This window comes from Pteropus alecto, unplaced genomic scaffold (genome assembly GCF_000325575.1).
Source record: "Pteropus alecto unplaced genomic scaffold, ASM32557v1 scaffold3, whole genome shotgun sequence".
Lineage (NCBI taxonomy): Eukaryota > Metazoa > Chordata > Mammalia > Chiroptera > Pteropodidae > Pteropus > Pteropus alecto.
The window spans coordinates 35,335,207-35,350,674 of NW_006442484.1; the positions used below are offsets into that span (position 1 = coordinate 35,335,207).

Genomic DNA, 15,468 nt, shown 5'->3' on the forward strand with positions numbered 1-15,468 from the left:
ACCTCACTTACACCACCTCCAACTAGTCCACATGCCCTCCTCCGATTTCAACTCAAGTGACCTACTTTGAGTTTCCTAAAAAACTCCAGGCTTTCTGTTCCCTTTGTGCTTTTAGATGATATTCCCTTTGCCAGGAATTTTTTCTCAGTCCTTAGCCTACCTATTCATTCGTTTAATTTTTTCTTTTAAATTGTAAATAGTTCAAATACATATAAAGATGAATAAAATAATAGATAACAACTTATCTACCATCCAAATTTAAGAGATATTAACATTTTGCTATTTTAAAAACAATTAATTTAGAATCAACTAGTGGAGTATATGTTCACATACAACTAATGCCGCATCTCCCTCCCTTCTGCTTCCTTCCAATGAAGTAGCCCCTCTTTTAAAAATACTGCATCATTCCCGTACATGTTTTTGTACTTTTACTATGCTTGTTTATTTTCATAAATGGTATATTTATAATTTGGTGTTCAAACTTTGGGGAGGAAAAGCTATATTGTGTATAAAAGTGCAAAATATTAACCAAATAAAAAGAGGTGAATATTACATAAAAATATTTCCTTGCATTTCTTATTTTATGAGTGCACATATATTGTAAAGAAGTAAGAAACTAAGGTTAGTAACAAGACAATACAGTATTCACTTCAAATCAGAGTTTGGAATGAAAAAGTCTTCGTATTAAAGTTAAGCAGTATTACGGCATAGGGAATGCAGTTAGCATTAATATGATGGTTATAGATGGAGGGCCAGGGGAGGGAGGGAGCAGATGAGGGGATCGTTTTATGAACTATACAGATGTCTAACCAATGTACTGTATACTTGAAACTAATTTAAATTTTAAAAAGTTAAGCAGTATTAATAAATAGACATAAAGTTTTACCCATTCGTAAGGTCATAGATGTGATATGTTGCTGTATAAGAGAATCTCCAAAGCTATCAGAAAAAAAAAAGAGGTAAAGACAAATTATGGTTTTTAAAAAGCTTATGTCAGTAATGCATAATCATTCAATTCAAGGTTCAGAATTATAAAAGGATTATTTTCAAAAGTCACTAGGAAGGACATGTTTCAATTCCTAATGAGTCTTCAGCTGAAAGAATTTTACTGTGGATTTTTGTGCTGTTTGTCCAAGTTCCAGAACTAATCTCAGCAGCGATTCAAACTCCACGCCACAAAATAACCACACTGAAAGATATTTCTTAACATAAATTTTTCTTTAACATGCTCTATCCCAAGAATTTTCTCTTTATACTTTACCTTGACCAATTTCCATGGCCCAGAGGGATTACCTGCACCTGAGTAATTCATTATCATGGTGCCCATTAAAATAGGTAAAAATAATTTCATTCAAGATAATAGTTTTATTGCAAAGTGTTTGCTTTTTTTTAAGTCGAGTATGGTTTTTTTTAAAAAAATAATAAATATTAAAAAAACAAATAGGAAAGATATAGCTTATAATTCCTCCTTAAAAAACTGCTCTTTTTCTCATAAGTATATTTATATTGTGATTAGTGAATAATGCAAGTATTATTTTAGGTTTTAATTTTTAAAAGGGCTTTCAAACTCTTGGCAAACAAGTTCCAGGTAGAAACATGTCTTTATGGAGATTGCTGACTAAACAAGCATGGAGGGGCTGCACCTGATCATTATCATGGTGCCCATTAAAATAGGTAAAAATAATTTCATTCAAGATAATAATTTTTTTGGCAAAGTGTTTCTTTTTTTTAAGTCGAGTATGGTTTTTTTTAAAAAAATAATAAATATTAAAAAAACAAATAGGAAAGATATAGCTTATAATTCCTCCTTAAAAAACTGCTCTTTTTCTCATAAGTATATTTATATTGTGATTAGTGAATAATGCAAGTATTATTTTAGGTTTTAATTTTTAAAAGGGCTTTCAAACTCTTGGCAAACAAGTTCCAGGTAGAAACATGTCTTTATGGAGATTGCTGACTAAACAAGCATGGAGGGGCAAGACTGATTTTCCATTCTGAATTTTAAGCAAGTTTTGCATCTAAAGTAAGATATGAAAAATGACAGAACAAAAGGGTCTTGATCTAAAAGTAATTGTTAGATGTTTGATAGTATATTCTTTTGCCCTTTTGTAAAATAAAATCATCTTGAAGATTTATACATACAAAAATAAGATGATTAACTTCTTATTTCAAGAAGGAGAAATTAAGTAAGAGTAAATAGTCTAAAAAAGTAAAAATAAATTTTAAAAAAGAATGAATTGTCTGGTTTGGTGAGATTTTCCTACACTATGCTTTTGAAGACAAAGATTTAAACCTTGGTTTGCCATTGACTATATATTTTCCTGCTTAAGCTAGTGAGTTAAATAAGTTACATCATGATTTTTCCAATTTCAACAATAATAAATTTTTATGAGGTTAAATGTGAAAATTAACTAATGATTTATGATATTAAATAGCTTTAGAAATACAAGAATAATTCTCCCATTTCTGATGAATATCATGACCTCAAACAAAGTTTTTTCCCAAGAGGAAAGTAGTTTCTGCTACTTGATAATAACCAGACAAATACACTAAATTCCGAATTATTTGTATATGTTTCAGTTACGCTTTTTGGTCTCATCTAGAACCCACATTAACTTCTTGAATATTTAGAGATAAAGATAAACTCTTGATTCTCTTACATTTATAAACCAAACTGTGGATTAGTAGGAGATATAATCAGATATACCCAAATTAAATAGTAAATACCTTTGAATAATCACTTTCTAGATATGCAAATTGCCGGTCCGGTGATAAGCCATAATTTGAAGCATTCACACTTTTCTGAAATTATGAAGAAGTTAATTAGAATGCAGAAAACATAACAGAGGCATGTTAATTTGTAGTTCTAAAGGAATAGTATATCATTGATATACTACTACATATACATACTTTCAATGCATTTTAAAATTGTTTATGTAGTATCTACTGTATACAAAGATATTTACTAGACACTATGGGAGAAGGATATGATAAAAAAGATATACTTTGTGATTTCAAGAAGCTTATGTTAAATTTGTAAATTGGCAACTTATATTACAAATTAGTTCTATAAAAAAGATAAATATAGCATTACTTAAGGAAGAAGTGATTGAATCTAAATAAAAGAGTCAAGGAGGATGGAGTAGTAGGTGCCTATATATCATAGCTACCATTTAGTGAGCATTTATTCTATGTTAAGCACTATCCTAAGCACTTACATGTGTTACTTCATTTAATTCTTATATTAATCTGAAGAGATATTATTATTTCTATTTAACACAAGAAACTAAGGCATAGTGAAGTTGCTGTAGTGTGCAACTTTAGTCAAGTTTCCATAACTAGTAAGTGACAGAGATAGAATTTGAACCTCAGTTTGCCTGACTATAACTTAGTTTTTATCTCACATTGTACTACTTCATAGAGGAAGAAAGATGCTAGGTAATTTACAGTAGGCAAAGATAATAGAAGAAAGAATTAAAGGAAAACTGTAGTGAGATGGAACTGAGAAGATAGATTGGGTCCAGATCAGTTGCCAAGTGTTTGGCCTGTTTCTTGGTCAGCGAAGAGCTGGCAAAGTTTTTTGAGGAAGAATATGATATTGGATACATACCATAGTAGTATTACTCAAAATGGTATATGATTCTCCTGTTTCAATATTATAAAATATTACATTATTATCTGTAGATTGGTGAAGATATTCTTGTCCTTTAAACAAGAAAGAAAGCAAAACTTTAAATAATCTCCCTTAACAGGAAATACATTTATAACAAAGAGAAACATCTCTTATTTCACAGACTTACTTTGTTTTTCCTCTTCATCCACTATATATTGATTCGTCAGATTTAAAACAATAAGTTGATGGTGGAAGGAAGGAAAGGATCCTTTTTCCTACTTTCCACAAAAATGCCTTATTTGCTAGTAGCAGCTCTATTCCAACTAGTTCAGGTTGTTTAGGAATAAAATTGGGTTTTCGCTGTTACAAAAGGATAAACTAGTTTTAAACGATGTTTCTTTTGAAATAAAAATACATTTCATTTGGGTTGTGTTTGATTTAGTTTAAGCCTTTTTTATGAGCATTTTATTTTCTAAAGAGAAAAATGAAAACATTCAATTTTGTTTAGTAGCACTTTAGCAAACTGTAGCATCATAAACAATTTAGTTGACTTTACCATTTGTTTGATTAGACTTATTTGACAACATCCTATTGTGAAAAACTGTATGTAAATATCAATTTTTTATAGATCTTAAAGAATTTTTTGTTAGGGTGGCATTTTTCTATTTCTTTTATTATCCTGATTTACCATGGATTTCTTTTTTGGTAAGTCTCATGACCTCTCCTATACAAGTACTCATCTCCCATTCCGAAAAGTTGTATCATATGCTCTAACAAATGCAGTCTCAACTTTTACTTTTCTGCTAAACTTCATTTGACCTCACTACGATTGGGAAAATATAGTCTAAATGGTTCTGTCACAAGTTTTTCTGGCCACTTATCTAAATAATTGCTCTTCCCCCCGCCCCGCCCCCATTTCCACTTATACAGCTTCTGTTACCATAGAGATGCATTGGCACTAAAAGCAAAAACAAACAAACAAAAAAGACATACATTTTAAAATTCAAAGGTAAAAAAAATAATTCACCTACCTGATATCCAGTAAGGAAAAAATGTTTTATAAAAAAATGTTCCATTTAAAATATCTTTCAGTGTGAGTGTTCTTGCTGTATTTCCTTCAGAGTTATGAACTTTGGAGGAGAAAAAAACAAATTATTACTAAAAAGATCACTAACTCAAGTAAATACTAAGACTCTCATCTATTCTTTCTCATATAATGAAAAGATCTGCCATTAGCAAAACACTTCACTCCTGTCGTAATAGTTATAAGTATTATCTTCTTTTTTATAGACAGGGTAACTGAGGCTTCCTGAGATAATTTGATTGCCTGGAAGGGAAAACTGGTGGGAAAATCTTGAGGAATGTGAAAGCCATAGAGGAGGACAATGCTGAGCAGTGGGCACGTTATTCTTCAGGCAGTGAAAAATTGTCAGAGATTTTTAAGAAGGAAAATGAAATGAGGCTCCAACAACTCTAAGGCTTACAAGACTGGGATCGCAGACCATGTGGATTTGACTAAATACCTAGCCTTTAAGCACATTACTGCATTTCCTCACATATGCTTGGCTAGGATTTCTACTGATTTATCAATGATGTGTTTTAACATCCCAGTTGGTCAGATGAGATCAGCCAGAATCATTACCTTCAGACATCTCAAGAGAGGCATTAATGAGTAGAGATAGCTGCTTATCTTGACTAAGGATTATTATAAACAAAAAGTGAACCAGATGAAAAGAAAACCACATCATCTAGACAAATAATCTTAGAAATTCCATGTTTTCCCTATGAAAGCTAACCTAATGTAGTTCATAAACTACAAGCAAATTTCACCTATACTTAAATTCTCCCAAACAACTGTGTTTTTCAAACATGACTATTCTCAGAACAAATTCGTTATAGAGCCCTGAAACAGATATGCTATATGGATAGTACGACAACCAACTTCCAATCCTCCTTCATGTCCATATTGTCATTCTCCATCTCTCTCACCTTTCCCCTTCTCCAGGCCATCACTTATAGAACCAACGCTTTAAAAATGTCCTATACCTTGAATAGCATTTATGAATCTGGTATTCATCCATGTAAAAATAAAACTGTTGCAGATGAGAGCTTTACTCTACTGCTAAATACTTCCATAGCTTTTCATGACCCTTAAGATAAAGACCAAAAATGTTAGTCCAGACTATAGGCCCTAGCTGGTCTGGATGGCCTATTTCTCCAGCCCCTTCTTGCCTCTCTCTTATTACTTTCTAGACTCCAAACATGCTGGGCTTTCTGTTCCTCAAATACTCATTTCTTTCTCCAGGGCTTCCACACCTCTTTTTACCCTCTCTCTTCTCATAATTTCTATTTAGCTGTTAGTACTCAATATAAGGGCCACTTCCTCTGGGAAGCCTTTCCAGACCAACCCCCCCACCTTGCCCTGTTTAGGTCTGGCTCCCTTGTTGTACATTATCACAGGCCATGTTCCTTTTTTTGAAAAAAGAACATTTGTCTTTGTTTGTAATCATTTATTTATTTGAGTGATTATTTTATTAATATTTCGCTATCTCCCACTGTATTATCAAAACAGTCACTGTAAGGCCAGAGACCATGTTTAATTTTACTCACCATTACATCCCTAGTGTCTAGCACATAATAGGCATTTAATAAATACTTATTGAATAAGCAGATACATGGAATAAAGAATGGATAGATGAATGGGATTTGTGAACTCTTCCTTATAGGATGGGTCTACTACTAATTTCCTGTATGGCTTTGGTAAGTCAATCTCTGTCATCACAGCTTTTTCACCCTGTAATATAAAAAAATGGACTAGAAAATGCCAATAATATCTTCCAGTTCTACTACATTAGATTTTGAAACTTGAGACTCAACATATTCTATTAACCTTGTAGTTACATAAATGTACTGCCATGTGGTAAGAGCTGATTGACCAACTGGATAATAGCATCTTCTGATATTTTAACTCAATCACATTGATGTATATATGCTCCACACACTTGCTTAAGATCATGAATTATATTCTTAATTTATTAAAAATTATTCTGGTGGCTATAAGGACACAAGTGACTGGTGAACCCTTTTGCAACCAGTCATAGTACGGTCATAGTATGGCTTTGTAACTCTAAAAACTTAATAACATTAGGTTATTCTAGTTTTGAAAATGATCATCTTCTTGCATTCTCTTTGCATCATAAGTAAAGTTGTGCATGACATACAATGATAATGTAAGTTCTTCTATGTAATTAACTGGTCTTGTTCAAAACTCCAATTTTATAATTCCTAATCAATGAATAAAACACCATTTTACTATAATAGCATTAGAATAATTGCTAAGCATTTAATTCAATTTTATCTAACTTTTTAAAGAGCAAATGACAACCTATTTCTAAGGTAGTCAAGAGGAAATTCTAACTATTATTTGTGGTAAAAATTGTTTTCTTTTTGAGATACATTTAATTTGTGTCTACACAATCTTGAACATGTAGATTTAAAATTCAGTGAATCCCTTTATTGTGAATACAAAAAAGAAATTATTTTATTTTTTAAAATAAATTTTTGATATTAAATGGATAAAAATATAACCTTAGTGATTTTTTTTGTTTATTAAATAATGCTTTGATTATGGCTAATGACATTTAATAATTTTTCCTATTTAAATATCCTTACATACAATTTTCCTTACTTGCAATTATGCTTGAGAAATTCATAGCTGAAATTAATCTTTATTTTTATATAAAGTTAAATTAAATGAGCTAATTTAAGTGAAACATTTAACTCTATGTTTGGCACATGATAAGCAGTCAATGCATTCCAGCTTTTGCTATTATCATAGCTTATCAGTATTCTTCAAATAAATATTTTTGATCAGTGTTTCCAAAACTATTTTGACCAATGAGATTTTTGTTTTTTGTTTTTGAATATCTAGTAAAATCACAGTCTGAGAAAAGCAGTGTCATATTAGGCTATTAGTATGTACAATTAATGTTTACTTTTATTCTTATTTAATGAAACATCAGTTGCGCTTGGAACATTTTGGTCATAGTACGGCTTTATAACTGAAATATCACAATTATAATCATATATTTAGTACTAATATCACACATATGGATAAATACAATTGATAAAAAACAAAAATTTCAAATTATTTTTAAATATCTAGGCCTACTAATTTTTCTTTCCTTATTATTAATAATCATGCTGATCCTTACCAGATTTCTCCAAAAAATTTCAAGGATTAGTTATTTACTCTTTTGGAACTTCTAATGTAGAACACCCAAGAAAGTTACATGAGAGTATATTTCATATTACTTCCTAGTTAGTCATTTATTTTAAATGTGTTCATAGCAGCTATAAATGCCAATAATCTATACAGAGAACTCAGCATATGTCATATTATGACTCAAAATATCTATATAGGAATTTTATCATGTATTAATTGTACTACTAATTACCATGATGATAATAAGCTCCACCAGCACCCAAGAGGTAATGAGTGTATGTTCAGAAAACATATCCAGAGAAGCCAGCTATATTTATGTGGAAATAAGTTTTACGCACTTATTTGGGATAAGTGATTACTCCTAACCTCACATGTGGTGCAGCCAGGGCTCAGAAGGTGTGCTATGCTGGAATCGATCTGGGCTCAGAGTGACACCAAATCAAATGGGAATACTTTAAATTAGGCATTCTTATCTGTCTGCTGAAAATGACCACATGTTCTTAAATGCAGTGGAGTAAAATGTCTGCTCTGAGATGTTGCATTAGGTTACTTATTCATAGTTATAAACATAAAGTTTACTTAGAATTTCTAATCCAAGCACTGGTTCTTTGTGTACCTAGAAAGATTATAAACATAATAATGTTTCACTATACTATCACTGTTGATCCCTGTATCAGCCACCAGCAGAAATGACCTTCTCTTGGGTTCTATAAAAATGCCATTGGTTTATTGCTCTGTCAACATCTACCTCAGTTTATTGAAAATGAACCTTTTTTTTTTTGTCTCTATATTTATATGAATTGTATAAGGTAGGTCTTTATCCATAAGAGTAGAATCTGTGTTTGATTTTTCTCACTATTACATGCCCAGAAGCTAGGACAGTGCTTGGCATATAGAGTGAGCACAATAAATGTTTGTTGAATAAAATAATAAATCAACTTGACAGATTTTAATGTTCACTTATTTTTACTAATCTTTCCCCACAGATATACCTGCCCTTACTATCTACATTCCTGTCCATGTTGTAAATTTCATGTATATACTCTTCTACCTGGACATATCTTCATTTAAATATGTATCAAAATTTAGTCCTTGGAGTTATTTGGAGTGCTTGTTTAAAAAAAACAAATTCCTAGTCCTTATCTCAAACCTACTGATTCAGAATCTCTGGGGATGGGATAAGGCCTTGGTAGTTTTCATTTTTACCAGGCTCCCCAGGTGATTGTTCTGTAAAGAATCCAAATTTAGTGATTTCACTAAATCTACTCAGTTCATTGTACTCCTGTACCTATCACTGGCATCACTCCTTGTCTAAAAAATCCTAGTAGGTGGGTGGGGCTGGCAATCCATACCTCATGGACATAGACTCCCCACAAATAAGTGTTGATCATGGCCTTCAAGGAATATTAATGGTCTCTTTTAATGTTTATGCCCCAATTCAGTCCTCTTGCTCAATCTTTTGAGATTATATATGAATGGATTCTTCTTTAAGTACATTCCCTCTGCTGATCCTTGAAGAATGGAGAAAGAGAAAGGGGACGATTCTGTCCCAGATTAGATTTAAGCAAGATTATAGGGAAAGCACTGGAGGGGTCACTGTTTTCTAGTGTCATGAATGTGTGTCTGTGTGTGTGTGTGTGCGTGTGCGTATGTGTGTAAATCAATATAAAGTGCATCTCCATGGTATCATTTGCACTAAACATATTCCACTAATAATTATTGAATAAATAAATGGATTTTCATATGCCTTTTCAAGTAATGTTTTAAAATTAAAATATAATCTTTTGATTATTTTTGAAATTTAGTTTTGACATCTATAATTTTAAAATTCTAAATAATTGAGCAGAAGTAGAAATGAATTCAGAAAGCATATCTCTCTTCTATATATAACTGACACTTACTTGATTAATACTTAATTCCTGATAGTGCCCTTGTATTTAATTTGGACCAACTTTAGCACAGTTACTCATATACCACTTAAACACTCTAATTAAGTATACTTTAATTATTTGCATTTTCAGCTTATTAAAGTAAAGCTGAAAATAATTTCAGTTATGAATCTAAAAAATTACAATTCACAGAAACGATTCACAAGTAAGTAATGATTCACTATTCTAATTCTTTCTTAAAACTTTGTGTTTATTCTTTATTAAGATTCTGTTTCTATTTCTGCCATTTAATTTTCTAGTCCTGACAAATTGGAAATAAGTGTCTGAGCAGTGGCATCTGATGTTAGTTCTAACAGCCATCATAAACTAAATGAGAAAATAAGGTTTATTAAAGTGGGTACGCAAATGGTTGGCAGGTCCCTTTGTTCTCATTTTTGTACTTAATTCGGAACTGATGCTTATGAAGCCAACCCAAGGAAAGTGGCATGGGCTCCCAGGCACCCACACCTCTCCTTCTGCTGGCTTTGTGGAAATGCTGTCTATGAGGAGGCATCATCTCCATCCACTGCATCAGGTCATGTTTGTTTTGGAGTGAGCACCACAGGGGCAAATATATGAAATACTAGGGTGTAGAATCTACTATATACAAACTACTATTATATTTGGGCAAAGGCTGAATAAATAGGCTGAACTTTGAAAAAAAAATGGATCCGAGGTAGCATTAGATTAATAATAAGAGGCATTATAATTTTCCAAGTTTTTATAAGTATCAAGTACTCTATATGCATGGTCCCATTAAATTCTCACATCTACTCTCTGAGATAACTATTATTAACTTAATTTTACGGATTAGAAAATGGAAGTTAGAGAGGTAATGTAACTTGCTTAACAGAGTTTGGGCTTAAATCCAGCTCCATCTGATTTTAGAGGCTGGATACTTTATCAACATACTATGATTTAAAGTGAAAACACATGTATAATAAAACAGAAAAACAAACAAAAAGTAAGGTCAAGAACCAAATAACACACAAGGAGACTAGAATAATTATACCTCAAAATATAGGCCCACTCAGTCTCCTTGGCCAACTCATCTTCCTGTAATCTCTACTTTAAATTTTGGTGTGGCTCATATTGGTGTTGCTTGGGGCCTGAGGAAGAGCCACTTTTCTCAATCATCTCATTCTCCCCAGGTTTCTGTTACACATCCCTAGTCTAATTCACCCCCACCACCGCTGCAGCACCTGACTCCCACTGAATTTTTTTCTCTGAATTCTAGACCTGTATATTAAACTTCCTCCTTAATATCTCCACTTTCATATCTCATAAACACTTCAAACTAGTTAAGAAAAAAATTCATGCTGCCCCTCCAGCATGTTTCTGGACTCTTAATTCTATTTCATTAATCTGTATGCCTCTCTTCATGCCAGAACCATATTGTTTTGACTAATAAACTTTGTAGTAAGTTTTGAAATAAGGAAGCATGATTCCTCCAACTTTGTTTTTCTTTTTCAAGATGAACTATTCTGGGCTCTTTGATTTATTTCCATATGAATTTTAGGATCGGCTTGTCGATTTTTGCAAAAAAGCCATTTAGGATTTGGATATGAATTGCATTTAATCTGTAGATAAATTTGGGGAGTATTGCCATCTTAAAAATATTAAACTTTTTGATCTGTAAACATAGGATTTCTTTCCATTTATTTAGGTCTTTTTTCTATTGTTTATTTCTTAAGTATAGAAATTGATTTTTATATATTGATCTTATATCCTGTAACTTTTTTGATCTTGTTTATTAGTTCTAATATTTTTTAGTGAATTCCATAGGATTTTCCATAAATAAAATCATGTCATCTGCAAATAGCAATAGTTTTACTTCTTTCTTTCCAAAATCTGGATACTTTTTTTCTTACCTAATTATCTTGGCTACCACCATTAATAAGATATTGAATAGAAGTGTTGAGAGCAGTTATGCTGTCTTGTTCTTGATCTTAGGGGAAAGCATAGAATCTTTCACCAGTGTGATATTAGCTGTGCATTTTTTATAGATGCTTTTTAATGAAAACCATCTATAAAAATCCTTTTTCTATGTCTATTAAGATAATCATATGGTTAAGATAATCATGTGGTTATTGTCCTTTTTTCTATTAATATGATTTATTATAGTAATTGATTTTTAGATGTTATACCAACCTTGTATTCTTGGAGTAAAACCCACTTTGTTTCGGTGTATAATTTGGTTGAGGATTTTTCCACCTATAGTTAGTCATAAGAGATATTGGTCTGTAACTACTATTGCTCTGTAACTTCTTTTCTTTTGACTTCTTTGTATGGTTTTAGTATCACAGTAATATTGGCCTTGAAGAATGAGTTCAGAAGTGTTCTCTCCTCTTCAATCTTTTAGAAGAATTTGTGAAGAATTGGTAAAAAATTCTCTTTATGTGCTTGATAGAGTTCACCAGTGAAGACACCTGAGCCTGGGATTTTCTTTGTGGGAAGTTTTAAAATTACTAAATCAATCTCTTTAGTTGTCATATTCTATGCAGGTTTTCTATTTATTCATTAGTAAATTTTGGTAGTTTGTATATTTCTGAAAATTTGTTCACTTTATCTAAGTTGTCTAATTTTTTTGATAGCTTTTATCCTGTTCTTTTAGAGAGTTCTATCACATCAGTTTTTCTACCAAGTATAAAATGATAATCTGGACAAAAAATTAATTTAGACACTAAGAAATCTTATTCTTTCTGTTATTAATGGGAATAAAAGTTAATAAAAATTGTAGGTTATTGTTTTTACTAAATAATTTTTGTTAGTTCACCAAGATACTGAAACGAAAAATAAATTCTTTGTTTTACATTTTAAAAAGGTTGATTAGTATTTGATTATTCTATGGAAATATCATTTTAGTTTGTGCCTACTGTGTTAGTTATTGTTACATTTTTAAGGCTCACTTCAACTGTCTCTGGTTCTTAAAAACATTTAGCTCCAATTTGAACTTTGGGACATGTTTTTCTCAAAGTTTATCTATGAGTAGATATTCTTGTATAAATTGTAACACAATTTGTTTTGGAAGTCAGAAACAAGTAAACTCCTCTGCATTATAGGAATCATCCAAAGATTTAGATTATTTTACGAATTATTTAGAATTTGGTAAAACTCAAAGAGAGTATGCCAAGATTCATCTTCTGTGATTTTAAAATCCAAGTGCAGATTAGAGAAATATAATCTGCAAAGCTGATTTATTTACACTCAACTCAAAAGCTTAACTTTTATGTTCATAAACTTTCTAAATCTTTTCCTTGACCTTTTAGATTTCCCTATATTTCCTCCAAAGGAACAGTGAGTAAATAAGCTTAAAACTCTTATGTTTGAGGGAATTTGTTTCACAGTTCTAAATGTTTATACTGGGAAAATTTCAACCTTAAAAACATATTCACATGTTCTTTGAAGATGATTCCATCTCACATGTATCTTATTTTACAAAAAATGGTTGTTGATGTTATGTAGTAGTAGTAATAGTAACAATAATGATAATAATAATAACAATAATGGATTTCTGCCTAAAATACATTTTAAATGATATTTCTTCTTAGAAAATATTGATTTCTGTTCTGTCTCAATTGTCTGTGATTTTATATATCTTCTGAAATAAGTCATATAGGGCTTTATTTAGCTAAGTATGCAATCACTATAATTTATACATGTGTATAATCATAAATACATATGTATATACATATTTTTGTTTGTGAATTTGTTTATATAATTTTGGCTTCACAGCTATCAGTCTCCTTTTGGTTCCTTGAATTTCCCTAGCTTCCAAGCCTTTGTACCTGCTTTTCCCTCTGCACTGAGGATTTACCCTACAGCTGTGTCCTCCCTGTCCTTAATGTCTCAGCTCAAATATCATCTCAGAGAAATCTTCACTGACCGTCCTTGTTATGGACTGAATCGTGTCCCCACAAATTCATAGGTTGAACCTCTAACTCTCAATGTGACTACATTTGGAGACAGGGCCTTGAAGGAGGTAATTAAGTTTAGATAATCATAATGGTGGAATCCTAATCCAAAATAACTGGTGTCCTTAAAAAAAGAGACACCAGGAGTGCACATGCACAGAGGAAAGGCCATGTGCGGACACAGCAGCAAGAAGGCAGCCATCTACAAGCCAAGAAGGAAAGTCTCTGGAGAAATCAAAGCTGTCTACACCTTGATCTTGGACTTCCATCCTCCAGAACTGTGAGAAAATAAATATCTGTTGTTTAAGTCATCTAGTTTGTGGTATTTTGTTATGGCGGTCCTGGATATCTGACACAATCCTCACTCCAGGTGTTCTCGATTGCACTTTTAAGAATTTGAAATATTTTGTTAATTTATTTGTTTAATTCTTTGTTAACTGTTTTTTCTTAATGGTAGAGACCTTATCATTCATGTCATAAATGAGTGGCTGTTATTCGGAAGATGCTCAATAAATAATTGTTGTACAAGTAAGCAAAGTGTCCAGGAGCCACAACGGACTAGATATTGTGAATAATGGATAACTAAGGGATGCTAATCTCAGTTTTTTCCATATGCAGTAGATTGTCATTCTTAATCCCAGGAGGCATCCTATACTTTTTTTCAGTCCAAGGGTTAAAAATCCAATGTTTATAGAAGTCAGGCAGATATTGTAAATGTCTACTCTCACTTGGTTGCATCTTCACACAGGAAGAGGGGTGATGCTTGGGAAGAAGAGAAAAAGTGAATAGAGGCAGGAGAATAGAAAAGGAATTAGTTGAAGGAGAGCAGGCTGAGGCCAAGGAGGACAGCCTGGCACTAAGGGCTAGAAACCCATTTGTGTTTTCCATTTGGTGAAACTAAAAATGGGAAATGTTGAAAGTTTCAAAAACAGCTATCCCTTATTTTTATTATTATGTGAGTGATCTAAATGGATCTTTTTCATTTCACTACCATATTTTCCTATTTGTTTCTAAAATCCTGCCTAAATCCTTCACAGCAATTTTAATCCTGAGGCTGGTGTTCCTGAGACCCTCTTCTACAGAGGAAAAGCCCCTCTCTTTTCTTCTTTCACTTGGACGTGGTAAGGAATGACATAAATCCTGACCCCGCTATTGGTGTGAAGGTCGTGCATCCATACTGGGTTCTCACTCTGCTTTTCAGGGGGAAATCTAGACTGCTGCACCTTTGTTTCCCCAACAACTGGCACAAGAATGGGCAGATAGTTAGTGGGACTTAATTCATTAATATACAAATAAATGAATGTTACTTAAGTGGGTCTTTAAGTTTCTCAGAAAAACACTGTTCTGCTGGCACATAAATCCTGAGCTAAGAATACAAGGGCATCGAAGGCAAATCAGAGGTAATGGCATTTCTGAGGAAGGCTAACTAGAAGCTTACTTGGTTTTAAATTCTCTCTTCCTCTTCCTCCTTCCTCCTTCCCTTCTCCTGCCTTGCCACCCCTTAGATCCTATTCTCACCAGGCACTGGGCAGATGTCAGAGTGAGAACTGGACTTGAAGCTTTAGACTGGAGGTAATTGAGGAGCGGGAGGTAAGATAGGAGGAATCAGAAGGACCCGCTTAATGTCAAGACTGCCTATACCACACAGACTAGAGGGAAGACAGACTCCAAACCTCATCTTGCTCAGAAAGTAGGGGAGTGACTCGTTCGTACAAGTCATTTAAGTGGCATTCTGAGAAGTTCTTCAGCTAATTTAGAATAGAAAAAGAATGATATTTTGGACAAAAA

The 15,468-nt window shown here is 32.4% G+C and overlaps 1 protein-coding gene across 2 annotated transcripts in view; it reads right to left on the reverse strand.

Moving 5' to 3' along the window:
• FAP (fibroblast activation protein alpha) overlaps window positions 1–15,468 on the reverse strand; it is a 67,397-nt gene that overhangs the window by 49,545 nt on the left and 2,384 nt on the right. Inside the window, exons 3-6 of one of the 2 annotated variants that reach the window (XM_006921126.3) lie at window positions 4,645–4,743; window positions 3,611–3,705; window positions 2,728–2,802; window positions 887–939 (exon numbers count right to left, since the gene is read on the reverse strand). In XM_006921126.3, the coding sequence (XP_006921188.1) occupies window positions 887–939; window positions 2,728–2,802; window positions 3,611–3,705; window positions 4,645–4,743 (322 nt within the window). The remainder of the gene's footprint in view (window positions 1–886; window positions 940–2,727; window positions 2,803–3,610; window positions 3,706–4,644; window positions 4,744–15,468) is intronic. The other variant, XM_006921127.3, reaches the window with a different exon arrangement.